Source organism: Nothobranchius furzeri, chromosome 15, assembly GCF_043380555.1.
Source record: "Nothobranchius furzeri strain GRZ-AD chromosome 15, NfurGRZ-RIMD1, whole genome shotgun sequence".
In the NCBI taxonomy this organism is placed as follows: domain Eukaryota; kingdom Metazoa; phylum Chordata; class Actinopteri; order Cyprinodontiformes; family Nothobranchiidae; genus Nothobranchius; species Nothobranchius furzeri.
This window is the reverse complement of record NC_091755.1, coordinates 33,228,061-33,249,112: the sequence shown is the minus strand read 5'-3', so window position 1 is coordinate 33,249,112 and position 21,052 is coordinate 33,228,061. Positions and strand designations below refer to the sequence as shown.

The 21,052-nt window shown below is 39.0% G+C and overlaps 1 protein-coding gene and 1 long non-coding RNA gene across 4 annotated transcripts in view; one reads left to right on the top strand and one right to left on the bottom strand.

Annotated features, from left to right (window-relative positions):
• Window positions 1-1,299: 1,299 nt before the first annotated feature.
• LOC107390574 (uncharacterized) overlaps window positions 1,300-21,052 on the bottom strand; it is a 30,254-nt gene continuing 10,501 nt past the window's right edge. For 2 of the 3 annotated variants that reach the window (XM_054746343.2, XM_054746345.2), the window contains 11 exons: window positions 20,880-20,984; window positions 20,690-20,794; window positions 20,501-20,605; window positions 20,294-20,415; window positions 17,631-18,260; window positions 16,705-17,445; window positions 14,841-16,632; window positions 12,543-12,719; window positions 3,702-3,878; window positions 3,332-3,378; window positions 1,300-2,960 (listed from right to left, as the gene is read on the bottom strand). In XM_054746343.2, the coding sequence (XP_054602318.1) occupies window positions 2,908-2,960; window positions 3,332-3,378; window positions 3,702-3,878; window positions 12,543-12,719; window positions 14,841-16,632; window positions 16,705-17,445; window positions 17,631-18,260; window positions 20,294-20,415; window positions 20,501-20,605; window positions 20,690-20,794; window positions 20,880-20,984 (4,054 nt within the window). In that variant the 3' untranslated portion in view covers window positions 1,300-2,907. The remainder of the gene's footprint in view (window positions 2,961-3,331; window positions 3,379-3,701; window positions 3,879-12,542; window positions 12,720-14,840; window positions 16,633-16,704; window positions 17,446-17,630; window positions 18,261-20,293; window positions 20,416-20,500; window positions 20,606-20,689; window positions 20,795-20,879; window positions 20,985-21,052) is intronic. The other variant, XM_054746344.2, reaches the window with a different exon arrangement.
• On the top strand, window positions 5,848-10,273 carry LOC129164825 (uncharacterized). Its single transcript, XR_008564322.2, has 4 exons — window positions 5,848-6,412; window positions 6,950-7,045; window positions 7,136-7,223; window positions 9,372-10,273. It is a non-coding gene; the product is annotated as an uncharacterized lncRNA (long non-coding RNA).

Here is a 21,052-nt window from a genome sequence, read left to right as displayed (position 1 = left end):
GCACTCCAGTTGTTTTCGTCCATTTTTTTCCCACATGAAGGCATTTTTTTTTATTATTATTTACAAGATATTGCTTCAGAGTCTTGGACAGCCAAGACCTAAATATCTATATCCACAGCTTGATGGCTTTCATTACTGCTGTTGTCCACTGAGTGGTATAGTCTTAATTTTCCTTTTCTGATTGGCAGTAACAACATTTTTTACACGTGTCATTCAAAGGAAGTTTGCTTCTGGGCATTACCTTTAAAATGCACCACAACTCAGAACATCCTTCTGACAAAAACAAGTTATTGTAACTGTAAATTTGGTCATATAAGAAATCAACCATAAAGAAGTTAAATTACATTAATTGATAAGGGTGGCAGTAGTAGTAGTAGTGTAGGTTGTCCAATTATTGGAGGGTTGTTTGATGATTTCTTTTGGCAGAAGTTTAAGAAGCAGAAGACCCCATATTAGTGATATGTCTCTCTAATAGCTGGTTCTCTCTGAAAAATGTCTGCTGATAAGATTTTATCTAATAACAGACCTACTGAAGGAGGTGACCCTGTCACCCTGCACTGCAGTAACACCCTGCTGCCATGCAGCTTGGGTCCCCGGGTCCAAGGGAAGCTGCAGGAATGTGCAGTCTGAGTCGTCTGTGGGAAGCAGAGTGGATGTGCAACCTGAGGATGGATGGATTAAATGACTGCTGAAACACACACACACACACACACAAGCAATATAACTCACACATGGCCACAGGCAAGCGCTCAGTATTTTTGGTTAACCAAAGTATCAAATGGCACAGCGCTATGGGCCACATGCGCACACATACACACACACACACACACACACACACACACACACGCACACACACACACACGCGCACACACACACACACACACACACACACACACACACACACACACACACAAAGGCAGAGCTCTCAGAGTTTAATTTACTTTGTCTTTCCAGGTCAAAGGGCAGAAACATAAAGTGCTGAAAGCCAAAAATCATTTCCATTCATTCACATGATGTCTGAGATTAAACATTTCATGAGTGTGCTCTCGGTTTAGTGCTGGTTAAAAATTCTTCACACCATTACAGCTTCCTCTTGAACTGTGAAACCAGAGCTTCATGGTGAAGTTTTGCACTCAGTGTCAATTTTTACTTGAGTTACTGAGGTTTTTACAGTGATTGATGGTTATGGAAGGTCTTGATGATTTGTATTAATATTAAAATAAACATGTTTGCATTAAGATAATAAGATTTAATTTAGCGTAAAAAAAGAACATTATAAAATGTATTAAACAAATTAGATGTGTGACAACTAACGAAGTTTTATTCATCATTTCAGTACACCTCATTAATTCATATTCACACTGTTCATACGGATTAAATAATACACATGAGGAATTCTGATTTAATGGTAGCGGGTTTGTGTTTATAAGCATAGCTAGTGCGTGTGGTACAGTATGAGGACATAGGTAACTTACGTGCTACATTATGTCATATTTTAACAAACTGTAAATAAAGTTTCTCACCTGGACAATAAATCTTAAACAATGTCATTACTGGGTCTTTTTAACATCAAACATTCAAAAACAACTGAAATGAAAACCAGGATTAAAGATCCCGTTGATACAAATGTGACAAAAAAACAAATTCATGGTATTCCCTTAAACGGTTCTCTAGATGTTCATCAAAAATATAACATTCATAAAAGTATTCCAGTATCTTTCAGTGCAGCCATAAATGTCTAAAATAAAAGTGACTGATAAATCAAACGTATACAACAAGCAGGTTTTATTTGGTCAGTCCAGATTTGCTGAATGAATTGAACTGATAGTAATGTTATAAATCGATCCCACGGTTAAGGTTAGATGTTTCATGGATCTGTTAAGTGCTGTTCCAGCGGCTCCCGGAAGCGTAACCCAGTCGCCGCTCTGTTTGAGATAGGGTCCAGTATTGAGGCGCTGAACAATAACCGACTGAGATCCTTTGGTTCTTAGTGAATTAATTTTAATACTTGAACTTCTGTATTTTATCATTCACATTGTCAACAGAAGCATCCTGAATTCACTTGATTCTCAGCGATCTGTTAAGCGGTCAACAAATAGTGCAAAGCTCCATCTCACTGAGAGTCGCTTCTTCACCAGGTGGAACTGATGAGGGCTTTAAAGGATTTCCATTCCCACTTGATTGACCCACATAACAAGATCACATCAAAAATAAACAAACAACCTTTTGAACATTAACAAATACAATCAAACCTCTCCTTATTTACTTTAAGGCTCATACAAGTGCAAAAAGGAACTCGTGATTATCTTGATATGTACAAAAATATAAATGTAATGATAAAAATAACCATACCAACCAATTATGGTTTAAAAATAAATATTCACATGTGTGGTAGAGCATTCTGTGGTAATCCCTGAAGCAAATTCAGACTTCATCTCATTTTGAGCTGTTCAAATGTCACACAAGCTCACAGAACCCTTCTGAAACCAGAAACTTGGGAAGAGCTCATCTGTGTATTTTGCTCTGAAAGTGTGGATGAGGTTCAGCTCCTCCGATATAACATTATAGAAACTCAGAGTTCCACCTTCCCAGTCAAGAAACACTGCTATTTTTTGGGAAGGTTTAATGGTAAGTTTGTGTTTTTCTTTCCCATGAATGGCAGTGCCTCCAGTTTTAGAGCAGAGCAGACTCCAGGACTTCTCATTACATCCGAAGCCACTACTACTGTCCCATTTTCTACCTACATCTTCAGACGCCACAGCAACTCCAACATGGCCTTTCCATTCCACTTCCCAGTAGCAGAGAAATTTCAGGCCCTTATCACAAAACACCTGGGTCCTCTTAAACCTTTCTTCAGTTGTAGGTTGTGCAACTCTCTCCTCCACCGTTGTAGTTCTCACTTTTCTGTCATTTTCCAGCAGAACAAGTCTTTTGCTTGCAGTGTTTGAGATCTGCACCATCTGAAACACATTTAGAAGTATTTTAGTGTAACTGAGTTGAACAAACTTCCCTTCGCTTCCAGAATTAAGACGTGAAACATTGATCGAAAAATTATTTTTGCCAGAAAAATAAATAAGAATGTCACAATGAAGCCGAACTTTGGCTTTTCATTTCTAAGATGAATATATTGTTCATATAGCTTGTTAGATATCATTGGGAGATAATTATAATTTTTATTCCAAATGTATTTTCAAAATAATTCATAATTTAATTAATAAAACCTCAAATACTGTTGAATTTGAATATTTAATACATTTCATCCTACCAATAATTAAATAATTAAAACATTTAAAGTAAAAAATATTGTCTTTCTTTTACAGTAAAGACTTACATTTCTTCAGCCCGGGCTTTAACCGATGTGGCCCGTCGTGGTCAAACCTTGAAATCATAATTAAAACAAAAGGCAACGTTTTAGATTGACAAGGAATGTCCACACATCCTTACATTTGAAAAGACTTTCAGCATCGTGTGATGTTCTGATGGAGGCAGTTGTTAAATTGAGGGAAAATTTCAAACTAAAGTGTTTCAAATGTAACTGATTCACAGACAGTAAAGCATTCGCAGCTGCAGCCATTTTTACTAGTAATGGGAGTAATGCTGCCAAGTTTTTCTTTTTGCTTCTATCACATTTTAAACAGTTTCTGTGTAGCTCTGTCATAAAGAAAATAAACAGAAAATATAATTTTTACACTTTAACATACCGTATTGTCTCAAGCTTCCAATGAGAGTCAGCAGCAACGTCATTGAGTACTCTCATCCCATTTTCTCCTGGATGGTTGTAGCTCAGATCAAGTTTCTTCAAGTTGGAGGCTTTGTTAGATTTGAGTGCTGATGCCAGAAAATCACAGCCTTTCTCAGTCACCTGGCAACCTGATAAGCTGTAAATCAAACACACACGCTATTTGACACCATAAACCAGATTGTTACACCTCACGCCCCACATGCCTGTTTACTCGAGGTTGATAGCAACTTTCTAGCATTCTTTGAGAATAAAATTCACCCTCATCTACTTCCTACTCTCTCTCTCCAACCACCTTCCTCCCAATCATGGTCCATCTTTACCCCTGTAGATTTCCAGGACATTTGCCTCATTCAGAAACACATGAAACCAACCACACACATTCTAGACATTATACCTACCACCTTATTTGTTAAGATGTTTGACCAAATTGGCCCATGCATTGTGGATTTTATTAATCCATCTCTGCAATCTGGCTCTGTACCATCTGTTTTCAAACATGCAGTTGTTGAACCCATCCTTAAAAAACCCAGTCTGTACTACTCTCAGCCAAAACATTACAGATCCATTTCTAAATTGCCCTTCATCTCTAAAATATTGGAAAAGGTTGAGGCACATCAACTAAATTACTTTTCTGGAACTACACAACAGTTTTGATCAAATCCAGTCTGGTTTTCGTAAAAAAGCGTTAAACAGAAACAGCTTTTCTTAAAGATTCCAGTGACATCATGATGGCTGCAGACAACGGGGAATTCACAGTGTTAGTATCGTTAGATCTTTCTGCAGCTTTTGACACTGTTTATTACAGCACCTTCATTAACAGACTTGGTGACTCAGTGGGGATCTCTGGAACGGTTCTAGACTGATTTAGATCGTACATTTCTAACAGAAGTTACATTCTCTGTATAAACCAAATCATGTCAGATTCTATCGATCTGTTCTGTGGGGTACCCCAAGGCTCTGTTTTGGGTCCACTTTTGTTTCTACTGTACACACACCCTCTTGGACAGATAACTGATTCTTTTCATAATGTATCTTATCACCTATATGCAGATGATATTCATCTGTATTGTTGCTCTATTACAGCACCTTCATTAACAGACTTGGTGACTGGGTGGGGATCTCTGGAACGGTTCTAGATTGATTTAGATCGTACCTTTCTAACAGAAGTTACATTCTCTGTATAAACCAAATCATGTCAGATTCTATTGATTTGTTCTGTGGGGTACCCTAAGGCTCTGTTTTGGGTCCACTTTTGTTTCTACTGTACACACACCCTCGTGGACAGATAACTGATTATTTTCATAATGTATCTTATCACCCATATGCAGATGATATTCATCTGTATTGTTGCTTCTGTGATCGCTCCTTCCAGACTGTTGCACCCCGACTTTGGAATGAACTTCCTTTATTCTTATGTAGTATTGACAGTCTTGGACACTTAAAAAAAACTGCTGAAGACCCTTTTATTTAAAGCTGCTTTTATCAAAATATTTTATTTCCTTATTTTAAACTAGAATTTGTAATAATCTTTAATTTGATTTATGGTATTATATAATTTTATGACTGTTTTTATCTTTATGATTTCATGACGTTATTATATGTTTTGTTTTGATCTATGTGAGGCACTTTGTGATTTCTGTCAATGACGAAAACCATAAAAAAATGTACGTACTTACACACACAGTTATTCACAGTAGTATACACAAAACAGGCATGGCATAGTAAGCAACATTTTGAAAACCGTTTACTATAAAAATGAATTTGCACACAAATGTGGCAATGTACATGCAGGGAAAAAGCAACTGCTTTGTCTTTCGAAAATAGGGTTTGGCTTATCAGAACACAACGATAATGATTTGGCCAGAGAGAGAAAGCATCATAATCCCATGCTTAAACCAATTCAGCTGATTCTGTTCGATGAAAAGGAACTGTGGCTTTACTAGAAGCTCACCACATATGATGGAGCTCCTCACCTTAATGTTTAGCCCATCCACCCTAGAGAGGAAGCTGCATGCATTCAAAATCTTTGTAACATAGACAGAATATTAAAGGAGACATAACATGAAAAACCCACTTTTTTATCCATTAACACAGAGTGTTTCACATTTTAAGTGTCTAAGTGAGCAAAAAGGCTTATATTATTCACTGGAGTTGCTATTTAGATATTTAATAATTAAGTTTTGGGCATATTTGTCCACCCGTTCAGTTTTTCAAATTATCTATTACATCAGTAATTTATTTCGTCAGGATAACTACCAAATATGGTAATGGCCCTCGGCTAAACACAGAGCCAATCCGCCATTTTTTCTTCTCGCTAAGATTTTTTGTAGTCCTATTGGGAAAATGCAGAATGTCTGGTTATTTTAGCCACATACAGCTCAAAACTGTTCCTCGTTTTAAGGAAGAGTGGTGTGGCAGTATTTAAACCCAGGAGCTGATGACACTACTGCTAAAAAAAACACAGAAGAAAAAGGTGTGTGTGTGTGTGTGTGTGTGTGTGTGTGTGTGTGTGTGTGTGTGTGTGTGTGTGTGTGTGTGTGTGTGTGTGTGTGCGCGCGCGCGCGCGGTTCGTTCGTTCGTGCCCAGGCTAGTAAGTACCGAGGGCTTCATCTATCTAAAAGGAGTAATTTCCATCTGAATGTGACAGCACCGGGACACAGCAGCAGAGCGGTAAGCTTCATATCACTCTAAAATGTCGACAAACTTTACTTTAGATTTACGGGCATTAGCAGCAATAAAGCGTTAGCATCCGGCTTGCTATCACTAGCAGAGTGATGCTAGTAAAGTTAGCACCCAGATTAATGTGGATTTGGCCGATTTTCATGGAATAAAACGTGATCTGGGATTTCTGATCAACAGAACAACAGATGATAACCTTCCACTGATTGTAGCAGCAGAGAGCCTGTGTGTTATTTTACGTGAGTGTGATGTAATCTTAGCATCCAGTAAATAAAGTCCCATATCAGCTAAAATGCAGCGTGACAAAGTCGTTAAAGTGCGTCAACAGTGGATTTAATACGAGTTTTAAAGAACAATCTCTGAGTGAAGTGAGGTTAGTTTTTTTGTCTCACTGCAGATATAAAAACTAACTCTGCATCAGTCAGACGCAGCAAAGCTCACCGTCTGTATGAGCGTGAGCGTTGGAAAGCTGATAAAATCAGCTGTAAAATAATTAAAACAAAGTAAAAATGCTCCTTTGCTTTTTAGAGTCAACATCCAGAAGGCTGGAGCCATGTTTCACTGACAGGCTGTCAGACTAAAGCCCTGATTAGCTCAGCTGGGACAAACTGGTCTGATGTTTAGGTAAGTGAAGATCTGCTTCTCCAAGGCCTTGAGATGCTAGTAAAAAATGATTTAGCCAGCTTGCTAATGTTACTTTTCTTCTCCTCTAAGGAACACAGAACGTTCAGATGTTGAAGCTTCACGTCACCTACTGAGGAAGGAGACCCACCAGTAAAGAGACGGTCTGGACCAGACCAAAGTGAGTGATGACACTTGAGCCCTACTCCTCAGCCACCCTCATCATTAAGCATACCTCACCCGCTGAATCACTCCGTCTGATGACAGCAGAGTGATTTATTTGATGTTTTACTTGTTTAGTCTGTTTAGAAATTATTGAATTACATTATTTTCTGTAATCGACCATCTGATCTGGACGTGTGCAGAATAACTTTCCCCAAGTTCAGCAGCAGCTGGCCTACAAAAACAACTGCAGCATGTAGTAAGTCTGTCTGCGCTGCTCTCTAATGAGCTTCCTTTCATAAGGAATCATTTGTATAATTTTAGTGTCACTATTTTATTACATTTGCAGGAAAATATGAAGTCACTGCAGCAAAGTGAACTTGTGAACAAAGTAAACCAAAACAACACAAACGTGACTATAAACATGAAAGCTAAAGAACCAACTTTCCTAAAGCTGCTTGTAAACAAAATACCGTAAATCCTCTAATACAGGCCCGGGCCTGTATTTGACTCAAGCTCATCAAGCTCCAGGCCTTTATTGGAAGGAGGGCCAGTATTAGAGGCAGGCCTCTATTTCTATTTGAGCAAAATGAACTAATGGTTCGCTGGAGTTTTTGACAATTAAAATTGCGCCCACATTTTCAAAGTTAAACACATTTCTTTTAACAACGGTAGTTTCTGCTTCAGCCATCTCCCCCCTCCCCCTGCGCAGCAGCCGCAAACTCACGGATGCGCCTGCAGCCTCTCTGAGTTCCTGCTGCTCTAAACATTAAAATAATTATTTCATTTTCTGTTCCTCACTTCTGATGACCTTCAATGGTGTCTGTTTGTTGCAACACCAGGTACAAAAACTAACTTGTTTTTATTTGACTATTTTTCTGTCCTGTCTGTTTATTATCTTCCTGCATCTCCTCTCAATCCTAAAGAAAAACTGCTACCTGGGTTCATATATATTCACCTCATGAGTTACCTTTGAACTGCAGTTCTAATAGATCTACCAACCGCAAAAACAGCGGAGCGCTTGCTGTTTGGCTGCCGTATCAGTGATCAGTGCATCGGAGGACAAGGTGATGCCCGCAGCGCCCCGCTCCACAGCAGCGAAACGCATCAGGCGCAAATAAAAGACAGAAAACATTAAAGGAAATGAACTGACATGAACGATCACGTGTCAGTACCTACGGTCTGGCACAGCGCGTTGCTGATCACAGAGAATGTGATCATACGATAATTCAATAGGGAGCGTGGTTACACAGACGCGGAAGTGATAGCGTCGGTGAAACGCCGGCTGCTCTAGGAAACCCCCGAGCGTTCGAGCGTCAACGAAGTGACACGGAAATGCCGGGCTTTCCAGAAGTAAGTAAGATAACTTACTATGAGCTGATAGTTCGTTGGATTGATCGGTAGGTTGGAAACTCTGATCGTGAATCTGAAGAAACGATGACTGAGTGGTGAGCTGGAAAGGCGACTTCCGTTTATAGCCGCGGTTTGTGACGTAGGTGCGACGTGGAGGGAATCCCCGCGAGGGGCATGCTGGGAGTCCCTACTTCGCGGATTTTCACCTATCGCGGCCAGGTCTGGAACGCATCTACCGCGATAAACGAGGGATTACTGTAGTTCATACAACCCCTACTGCTGCTCTCCAGAGTGTTCTGCAGCATAATCAGCACGTTCTCTTTGAACTTGATAGTGTAATGACCTGGCTGGGGTTGTAAGCCAGGTGCATTCTGGGTATTGTGTTATATGTGTTTCCTATCGTTCTGCTAGTTCCTATGTGCTGATTTGCGTGTTGTGTGAGTGTTATGTAAGCCACAGGGAAGGTGATGTGTGTTCTGTGGAGCGGGTTGAATTAGCATGGTTAACTGACACCATGACTCTGTGTGGTAGGAGCGTGATAGAGGATCGTGTCTGTAGCGTTACAAAGTGTTGAAGAAAAAGCCTCATAAAGGTCTGCTGAATACCTACTGCCTTCTGCTGGTTGATTTGGGGACTACCGCTGGGACGCTCGTACTTGCTTGTTAATTCCATCCGGCCACAATAAGAGACCGGCCATTATTTACCTCCGCTGACTCTGACACCGGCCAAAATTGGAGACCCGGCTTTTAATTGAATACCGGCCTGTACTAGAGGATTTACGGTATGTCATTAAAGTTATTGTCTATCATTGCAGAATATGGTGATGACATCATGGAACTGGTCATTGGAAAAGTTTTCCCTGAACCAACTCCGTTTCTAGATGAGGTAGAGAAGATCTGCATCTCACCAACTCTCTGGTCTCAGTATTCAGACAACGGAGGTCTCCCACTGTTATCCAGGACCAGTTTGAAGCCCACATACTGCCCCTCCCTCATCATCAGGAAACATCAATCCATATCCTGAGGACAACAGAAGACGGCAGGAGGACAGGAACTCTGAGACCCAGATACCACCAGCACCGAGACACAAAGCACCTGTGTGCACAACGCCTGTTTAACTACTAAAGCCTGTTTATTATATTGTTCTACTTATTTGCTGTGAGGTTAATACTTAGAAAATGTGTATATTAATGTAAACAATTTAAAAAATCACTGATTGTATGTTTTCTTTTAGATGTAATGGTCCAAACTCAGCCTTGTAGACATTTATTGCATCCTGTAGGTAAATACACAGAACAGGCTCAGATCCAGGATGGTCCAGCATGCTCTTCTTCCATTCTGGCTGTTAGGGATTTTATCAATAACTCAATGCCTACTTATGTTTTCACCTAACGGTATTTATTTAGAATGCAGGTAAGATTTAACTATATTTGTTAGCAAAGCAGACTGATCCTGGGAATTTCACTGCAGCACTGATGTCCACCTCTGTGTACACATTAGAGAGAATTACCACTTTACAGCTAAACACATATTTAATAAAGATATAGGCTACGCATTGCAGACAATAAAAACAAAGTTGTAAGCATTAGAATTATAATGATCACATTAAAGAACATTTGGAGGAATGTTCTTTATTTTTGACTAGAATCTCAAATCTTTAAATTAAAATGTAACTGCTTTTTATCCATTTTCACCCATTAAGACACCCAATATAAAACAAGACTACTTATAAAATTATTTATAATTATATATATATATATATATATATATATAGAGAGAGAGAGAGAGAGAGAGAGAGAGAGAGAGAGAGAGAGAGAGAGAGAGAGAGAGAGAGAGAGCTTAATAAAATATATTCTTTTAATGGTGTTTTAATGAGCTGTATCATTTTTTAAAACATTTTTTATAGAAATAAATAAGCAAGCAGCATTCCGTGTGTGTGTGTGTGCTCGCGTGCCTGCTCGCTTGTCCCTCCGTCGGCCGTGACGGATGTGTGTATATGTGTGTGAGTGCACGCGCGTGCCTGCTCGCTTGTCCCTCCGACGGCCGTGACGGGTGTGTGTGAGTGACTACAGACAAATGCTTAAGAGAGTTAGCAGCCTTGAAACAGCCTGATGAACAACTCTCCCCACATGTTTTAAAAATGCTAATATAATGTTTCTGCTATGCTAAATAATGATTTCTCTATAGAACTACAAAGTCCGACGGGGGAGGAGAGTACAGGTCTGCACTATGGAGGGGGGCGGAGTTTACAGCTCCTCCTCCAGATTTAAAGAGACAGTACTCTAAAACGGCTCGTTCTCAAGACTCTCCTCAGAACAGGGGTAGATGAGGGTCTGTAGAGCAACAATAATGAGGAAATCAGACCAAAGAACTGCAGTTCCACTGTATTTAGACCCCAACTGAAGGATTTAGATGTAAAAAGGAATAACTTAAAAGCATGTTATGTCTCCTTTAAGTAGAGTTTAGCCCTCTGGCACAGCTCCTTCTATACAATGACAGACCAAAAATACGCTCTCATTAATACAGATGGAGCCTCGATTCACTGGTCCACCTCATCCTCCATGTTATTGTTATGCATCAATAGCTCTGACCATGCATACCCACAGGATCTAGAGGTAGAATGGAGGAACCGCAGTACTGAAGGTCTCTGTTCCTCACTTGTTCCTCATTCTCCAATTATTTTTACCCAATAAGTAATTTTGTCAGTGGAGAAAAAGCTTTGTTGCATAACTTGTGTTAGAACTTATAAAAGACACCGGTGACCAAAAAGAATTTGACATTGTAGCATAGCAGATATTTAGTTATTGGTGGATTTGGCGTGCATTCTGGAGGTAATGTGTCATGATTCCAGACCTCCAGCCATCCACTCTGTCAGACATCACCTAGAACTCCACTTCCCAGCATTCCTTGCACTGGTTTCCACCTCTCCACGTCACCATGCTTACCTTATTTCAGGAAGTCCTTCACAACAGTCCATGCTCAGTCATCGTACTTTCTAAGCTCCGTCCATGGTCTAGGCGTTTTCCGCTTGTGTCGTATCTTACGGCGCATCACTCGGTTGCATATTTTACTTTACCCTTATCTTTATGTTTCCAGTGCGTCAGCTCAATTTGTCACGCTGTTGCACCTGGAGCACCGTGCTCACACCGCCCAGTGGCTCCCGGGTCGTAGCAGAGATAATCCAGTTCAAATAGGACGACCACAGCTCAACCCATTGTGTCGTCACGGCTCGTAACTCCAGATCCATTCCAGATTCCAGATCTCCCTCCTTACTAACAGTAAACTCGTTCTTTTTACTGTCTGGAACGTTGCCACGTCCTCGTGTCACTTCGAGGCTCGTGCCTTCAAAGTGCACTTCAAGATCCAGTGTCCGGTTTTTAGGGCCTTACATGGACAAGTGCCATCATACATTGGTGATCTTCTCAGTCCCTACGACTCCAGCAGGTGCCTGAGACCCAGTGATCAAAGCCTACTGGTAGTGCAGCACACCAGGTTAAAGGCCGAAGGACAGATCATTTGTTGCAGTGGCCCCCAGACTCTGGAATTCTCTCCCCAAGCCCGAGATCAGCGGACTCAGTGGACTCCTTTAAAAAGCATCTGAAACTCATCTGTTCAGACTAGATTTCATGTGAACTCCAGTTTATCTTCTTCTTCCTCACTAGTTTCCCCTCATGCTACTGCTTCTGTCATTTCTGTATTTTTCAGGCTCTTGTGCTTACTTATTCATTCTTATTCTTACTTATTCCACCTTAAAACTTTTTTATTATCTTTTTTATCTTTATTTATTTTTAATGTGCTTGTGAAGTGCCTTGGAATTTTATCTAGAGAGCTGTTGTTTGAAAAATCAAATCTTCCTTTTTTTCATCGTTGTCGATGTCTTGACCACACAGACGTTGAATCCAAAGATTAATTCCATAGCTTGTACCCCTTACCCATGATTAATCCAAGGTTGAGATTAAGGTATAATAATAGCAATGCACACTTACATCAGTGCCTCCAGTTTGCAGTGTCGACTCTTCAGTCCTTCAGCTAGTTGCTCCACACCTGAATCCAGTAGATCATTGTGACTCAGGTCCAGGTCTGTGAGGTTTGAGGAAGCATTCTTGAGAACTGAGGATGTCAAACCATGACACGATTCTTCAGAGAGTTCACACCAACTCAGCCTGCAAAAATATAATTTACAATATTAATCAGGCATATTTTACTGGGCCAAGTTGTTAGGTCAATGTTATTTATCAATGCTGACACAGTCTGCAAATTCAGAAAGCAAACCACTGTGGTTAATTGGCAGTTTAACACAAGTGTCATGTAAGCCGGGTACGCCAGAGACAAGCCCCCACCAACTTTATAATTGACAGTTTTGTTCCTACTTATTTTAAAAACCGGTCATTCTTACCAGCATAGATAATTCAGCCACTTGTGCTTTCAGCACAATTTCTGAATAAACAATTTTGGAATTATTTCATTAATGATGTTTTGACTGTGAATAACAATAAATAATAATTAATTTATTTAGTTAAATTTTCAACACTTCAGAAAGAGCAGGGCATGCTGGGAAATCTGTTCCCCTCAACCAGTAATCAGCAAGTCCTTCAGCTCACCTGTTACTACTGATAACTTTAACATCAGACTTGATCAACCAAGTCATTTCTAGCTAGTCCTACTAGTAAGGCTGCACATACAGCAGTTTTGTTTACTGAAAAACTTTTAGATATTGCTCAATTTTTTCTCTTTGACATGATGGACAGTCAAGTAGTCTACTGTCAAACCATGAAATATTTCTTTATTAGTGGATCACAGACAGCTCGGTGGTGCCGTGGGACTGTAGAGTTGACCAACGCCTACCACAGCAAAGCTACATATTATTTTACTGGTATGATGAAAACTTACTAAAAGCAATGGGTTCAAACCACTGCATTTAGCTTTTATTGATTGAATAACTGTACGATTTTCACTGCCTGTCAATACAAGGACACATCAAGCTGATGAACAATTGGTAACACTTTAGTTTAGGGAACACAAATTAACCATTATTGGATGCCAATTAATATGCATATTAATGGATTACTAAGTCTGAATTAGTCATTATTAAGCTATTATTAGGTGCTTATTATCAATGCTGTAATTCTAATATTTACAGGCCATAAATTAAGTTTTATCAAAATAAGCCATTCATTATGGTTTGCTAACTGAAAGTAAATGGTTTGTTGCTGATTAACGCACGTACTAATTAGCTAAAATCAATATGTGGCTTTTAAGAGGTAATTCAAGGGGAATAGTTATTCTGCATTAATAACCAAAAATATTATGTTCTAGTGTTATGGAAATAAACACCAAACTCCACATGTTAATAGAGCCTAAACAACAATCAATTAACCACTTGTAAGCAAGAATATGTTCCCCATTCTAAAGTCAGATTTTGTTCATACCTAATTACTAGTAGTTTAGTATTAATTAACCACCTGATGGCAAGAATATGTTACCTTTGAATTACTTTGTTAAAAGCCACATATTGATTTGAGCTAATTAGTATGTGTGTTAATCAACAATAAACCATTCACTGTCAGTTAAACCATTATGAATGGCTTATTTTGATAAAACTCTTGATTTATGGCCTGTTAATGTTAGAATTACGGCATTAGTAATAAGCTGTTAATAAATGCTTAATAATGAGTAGTTCAGACTTTGTAGTCCACTAATATTCATATTAATTGGCAGCTAACTAATGGTTAATTTGTGTTCCCTAAACTAAAGAACCATTAATAATAACACTTGTCCCCAGCAACAGCTGTCTGTTCAGCGTTATTCTCGCCAGCAACTTTAAAAACAAACGGATGCCCTTGCTACCTGATAAATATTTTGGCAGTGAAAAGTGGACCTGAAAGCATTTTGTGTAGCTCTGTATTTTTATCATTACAACAAGTTGTCTCACTTTCTGATTAAATTATGTTCCTCATTTTTACAGTTCTGGGTGGAAGTCAAAAATGACAGTGAATATGCAGTAGAGAGCACTTTCTTTCACTTTGGTCTGCAGAAGGATGGATTGATGGTAAATGTGTATTTGTAATCTACGAAAATATATTCTGCAATGGTCTATTGCAAACAAACACCATCCTTCAGGTCCCTCTGCCCACAAGAATAGACAAGCAAGATGGGATTTAACCCCATCTAAAATAAATATATTGGATATACTGAGTTTTTTTTATAGTTACCTTTGTTTTTAATGGTTTGTAATACTGATAACTTCAGTGTTTGGAAGAAAACTATATTCAAATTTTACTTACAGAGCAGATTTCGAGACTCGGACCACTGGAAGCATTCCTAGAAGAACTTTCTCTGATTTCAGGTACTTCTTAAGATCAAACACTTCAAGCGTTTCATCTGATGTCAACAACACAAAAGTCAGAGCTGACCACTGTGAGTGAGTGAATTGTTCATATTCCTTTTTTTCTGATTGGATTGACGTTTTAATCTCGTTAACAAGAGAGTGGTCATTCAGCTCGTTCAGGCAGTGGAAAAGATTTAAGTTTTCATCTGGATCACTGGTGTCTTCTTTGGTCTTGGTTTTGATGTACTCAACTGTTTCCTTATAATTCATCTCATAAGTTTCAGGTCTTTTAATGAGCTCCTGAAGTAGATCCTGATTGGTTTTCACAAAGAGGCCAAGCAGGAATCGAAGGAACAGGTCCCATCTACCATGTTCACTTGCTGTAGCCTTATCCACCGCCTCCTTATAAAACTCTGAGGCAGGCAGGTCTGAGTCGGCTGTTCTATGATCGATGAACAGATAATCACCGTTGCAACTGAATGAATGAGAAACGTAAAGGGCTGCCAAGAACTCTTGAATGCTTAAATGGACAAAGCAGAACAGTTTGTGTTGGTACACTCCATGTTCTTCTCGTTTTATCTGGGTGAACAACCCAGAGAAGACCACAGCTTTTGTGACATCAATACCGTAATCTGTCAGGTTTTCTTCAGTGAAGAGAAGGTCTCCTCTTTCTAGTGCCTCAAAGGCCAGTTTCCCCAGAGATAAAACGGTTTCTTTATTTCTTGTATTCCAGCATGACTGAGAACTCTCGTCTTCTTCTGTGTCATACTTCACGTTAGCCTGTCTGCACTGCAGCAGGAGGAAATGTGTGTACATATCAGTCAGAGTCTTTGGCAGCTCTTTGATCTCTTCATTTTGCTGGTTAAAGTCCTCCATAACCTTTGATGTTATCCAGCAGAAAAGAGGGATATGACACATGATGTAAATGCTCCTCGATTTTTTTACATTTGACCAGATGTTTTCAGCCAGCTCCTTATCACTGTACCTCTTCCTGAAATACTCTTCCTTTTGCTCATCATTGAATCCCCTCACTTCTGTCAATCGGTCAACTGTCTCAGCAGGGATGCTGTTGGATGCTGCTGGTCGAGAGGTGATCCAGATTTGAGCTTCAGGGAGCAGATGCCCCTGAATGAGATTACTTAGCAGAACACTGACTGACTTTGGCTTCTTCACATCTTTCCAAATATCATTTTCATTGAACTTAAGATCAAGGCGACATTCATCGAAACCATCCAGAATGATTAGAATCTTGTACTTGTCATAGTCAGTAATTTCTGAGGTCTTCATAGCTGGGAAGAACTGATGAAGAAGATCTTCAAAACTGTGTTCTTCCTCTTTTCTCAGATTCAGCTCTCGAAAAGGAAGTGGAAATATGTAATAATAATCTCCATTGGTGACACTCTCAGCCCAGTCCAGTATGTACTTCACTGAAGCAAACGTTTTTCCTATGCCAGCCACGCCGATTGTCAGCACTGTTTTAATGGGTTTATTATCAGAGTCTAGTCTGAAAATGTCACAATATTTGATGGATTTTTCTTCTTTTGCTGGTTTGAACTTTGCATCTTGTACCTGTTTGATCTCATGCTGAGTATTAACATCTCCTCTCTCCCCCTCTATGATGTACAGGTCTGTGTAGATCTCATTAAGAAGCACAGATATTTTCTGCTGATCGATCCCTTCGCATACGTGGGTAAAACGCTCCTTCAGTTGAATTTTGAGCTTTTTGTGACTTGTAATATCAGGCTTCTCTGAAAGGCAAAAAGGAGGTTATGCTGTTAAAAGTAAAAAACAAGTAAATAATCAAAAGATTTTAGGCGTACCCCTTATTTCTGTTAACCTGTCAAAAATGTCAGGGCGCTTTTCATCAGCTGAAGATCGGGAGGTTATCCAGACTTTGGCTGATGGGAGCAGGTTTCCTCTGATGAGGTTTGTCAATAACACATCCACAGAGGCTGGCTCTCGGACATCAGTCAAGATCTCATTGTTGTCAAAGTTCAGAGGAGGTTGAAAAGCCTCCAGACCATCCAAGACAAATACAATGTTGAATTTGGTATAATCGGAAATGACACAATGCTTGGTTTCAGCAAAGAAGTGGTTAAGAAGTCCCACCAAACTGAATTTTTCTTTTTTTACTGCATTGAATTTTAGGAAATCAAAATGAAACAAAATGTCTTCATTTGTTTCAGCTTGGCTCAACCAACTTAAAAAAGGAGAAAAGTACGAACGCTGGCTGTCACTTTTGCACCATGCAGTAATAAATTTTTGCATAAGGTAGGATTTTCCAACATCTGCTTCTCCAATGGTCAAAACAGTTCTGATTTTCTTCTCATTTTCATCTTTAAAGATTTCAGCCGGATCCTTCACTCGAGTTAAGGATTTTAACTGAGTTGTTTCATGTTTCCCATTCTCTGTGCCCTCATCATTAGGTTTTCCTCTGATGATATGCTCTGTGTTTTTCTGATTAGGGTGATTGACTTCGTCCTTCAGTGCGATGTGTTTGTTTTCCTTTACAACTCTTTTTTTGAGTTTTAATGCCAGCTTCTTCCGACGTTCCTTGGTTTCTTAAGCAAAAACAAAGTATATTTTATAATTTGTGATAGCATAGACATAAATATGAAAATATATATATAATTAAGGAATACTGTTTTAACATGTTACCATTTTGAGTTATTTGTAAAATCTTACATGCACTTAAGTTAAATAAACATATAAAGCAGTAGAGCTTTAAAAATATGCAGTTTCTTACCTCGACATTCTGTAATTTTACTGATATATTCAGAAGGAATCTTCTGAACTCCTGAGGGTTGAGAGATGATCCAGAGAAGTGCTTTGGGAAGCAGGTTTCCTTTGATGAGGTTAGTTAGCAGCACATCCATTGATACTTTCTCCTTGATATCTTTAACATCACTGTTCTTGAAGTTCAGAGGAAGTTCACAGTTTTCCAAACCATCCAGGACGAAAGCTACTTTGCACTCATCATAAATAGAAAATCTTGGTCCTTTGGCATCACTGAAGAAATTATTGAGCAGATCTTCCATGCTTTGAGCTTCTCGTCGGACATTCATCTCATCAAACTGAAGTGGGAGTATGATGTCGATGTCTTTGTTGGATTTTTGGTTTGCCCATTCAACCATGAACAACTTTGACTGAAATGTTTTACCAATTCCTGCCACCCCTCTTGTAAGCACCGTTCGGACAGCATTGTTTGAGTCGGCAAATAAATCCTTGTAGGATTTTATCAGTTCCCCCTCAGGTTCTTTGTTTTTATCAGTCTTGTAGAGTTCTGTGTCCGTCTGCACCTGATCCACTTCAGTCTTGTATAGTGACAAGACCTTTTTCCTCCCGGTGTCTTTAAGTTTAGGTTTACCATGGATCTCTAAATTGAAAAATAAAAGATTTTAGAGATTTATAAAGAAGAAAATTGTAGTCATATGAAAGAAATAATGTGACAATTAAATTCAGTATGGGACTTGTTTTATCTAAATGTATTAAATCAAAATTTTCTTCATAAAAAGCCTACAAAGGTTTGACCTCAATAATGTATCACTGATTTGCTCATCAGTGGTATCTGTACAAGTGGGTGGGTCTCATATCTTTACACTCTGTAACTTTGCTGATATATTCTAAAGGAATCTTGTGAACTCCAGAAGGTTGAGAGGTGATCCAGACACAGGCTTTGGGAAGAAGTTCTCCCTGGATGAGGCTTGTTAGGAGCACATCTATCGATACTTGCTTATTTATATCTGCAACATCATGGTTGTTCTTAAAGTCTAGAGGAAGTTCACATTTCTCCAAACCATCCAGGACAAAAAGCACTTTAAATTCACTATTGACGGAAACCGATTTTTCACAGAATAACTGAAGCAGTTGTTCCATACTTTGAACCACTTTGGTCTAATATGGGCCATCATGACTGTGTAGAGCAGTGAACCTCGATTGGAGATCCCCAATTGGGGACATTGAAGTTTAACAGCAAATGTCATGTCCCAAATATCAAACATTGTTCATGTTCTCCATGCACAACTAAAACTACAATCAAAACAGTGTAGATGGAAAACGAAGTAATTATAAAACCTTATATATACAAGACCATCTGGCCCTCACGGTGTATGCTGGAAAAAACTCTGGCCCTTGGACAAATTTAGTTGCAGACACCTGGTGTAGAGAATGACTCCATTATTACTCTTCACAGTACTGACCGTTTGGTTCATTTTACCTATTTAGTGGATCAAAAAATGTGGATTAACCAAAAATTATGCTTAATCATTGTTGGGGAGAATACATTGTAAATGTATTTAGTTACACTGAATACCTGCTTTACAATGTACTTGTAGCATTTCCATTACTTTGCTTAACTGCATACTAAATAAGCAGAATACCTACCCTTAAAAACAGAATTTCAGTCTATTAAATGTCACAATATGCGTTGGTAGCTACTCCAGCAGGAAATGCAGTGATCCAGAAAGTTTCCACATGGAGCCTATTTTTTCTGGACACTGCATGAGGATTGGTAAAGTTAAATAAGTCTTGTGAGCCAGACAGGAAGTGAGATGTGGTTCAGCATTAAGGAGAATTTTTTTCTTCTACTTTTCTTCTTTTATCTAAAGCCTGTCTTTGTCAAAGCAAACCTGAACTAAAGTCTTCGGTAAGTCATCTGGGAGTTGTGTTCGATAACAATCTGGACTTAAACAAACAAACACGGTTGTGAAATCCAAATTTTTTCTATTTAAGATTCATGAGTAAAGTCAAGCTATTTCTTTCATTTAATGACCTCTAGATAGCAATACATGCTTGAGACTTGACTATTGTAATGTTCTGCACTCTGGAATAAAAAAAGTTGTCTGTGTCATGTCTTCTGGCAGTCCAAGGAGATTTGATGAAACTATTTTCATTTAATAATCAGCTGTACGTTCTACTTTTGGGGAATTATCAACACATTTGACTATGTGGGTACTTGTGGTATGAGAAAATGGCTCAGGGGTCTACAAGTACAAAAAGTTTACTTAAAGTAACAACTGATCTTTTTTTTTTTTATTTTAGTCCAGAGCTTTAACATTGATCTCAGTGATTGTTGAGTTAGAAACTTGATCAGTTTAATTTTTGACACCACTCTGTAGCGCTCTGCTGACCAAAAACCGCACTTGATATTGCGGAGCGGGTAGGTGTCCTTGGGGGTGCTCTTTATCTGCTTTATTGATGTTAGCATTCTCAGTTCACCAATCATCAATCAAAAGCACAAGAAAAAGAAGTTTACTTTTTCTCTTGGTATCATGGCGACACCTGGAAGTAAAAGTGAGAGTAATATTTTTGGAGATGAAGCAAAGAGCTAAAACCAGAACTTACATCAGCACAGCCTACACAAGTTTCAGGTAGCTAAAGAAGGCTACAAAATCATGGACTGATGGTGACCTGACTTTGTTGCATTGATTATTTCACGTAATGTCGCATTGGCCCGAACTCTATTGGACCGGGAATTCGGTGCAGACACAGTGCTCTGTGTCGGCGAAGTTGGTCTCTGCTTTTTAGGTCCACTGCAAAAAATACAAATAATGCTATTATCAATTGGAAAAAAAAAGATTTATGTACAAAATTCTCCCTTTCCTTTCATTTTATAACCTTTGTTGTGCATTCCTGAAGTTCAGTGGTTCATCCTTGGACCTGGAACTCTGCGCAGACACAGTGCTCTGTGTAGGTGAAGTTGGTCTCTGCTTGTTAGGTCCACTGCAAAAAATACAAATAATGCTATTATCAACTGAAAAAATATGATTTATGTACAAAATTCTCCCTTTCCTTTCATTTTATAACCTTTGTTCTGCATTCCTGAAGTTTAGTGGTTCAGCCTTGGACCTGGAACTCTGTGCAGACACAGTGCTCTGTGTAGGCGAAGTTGGTCTCTGCTTGTTAAGTCCACTGCAAAAAATACAAATAATGCCATTATCAATTGAAAAAAAAAAGATTTCTGTACAAAATTCTCCCTTTCCTTTCATTTTATAACCTTTGTTCTGGATTCCTGAAGTTCAGTGGTTCATCCTTGGACCTGGAACTCTGCGCAGACACAGTGCTCTGTGTAGGTGAAGTTGGTCTCTGCTTGTTAGGTCCACTGCAAAAAATACAAATAATGCTATTATCAACGGAAAAAATATGATTTATGTACAAAATTCTCCCTTT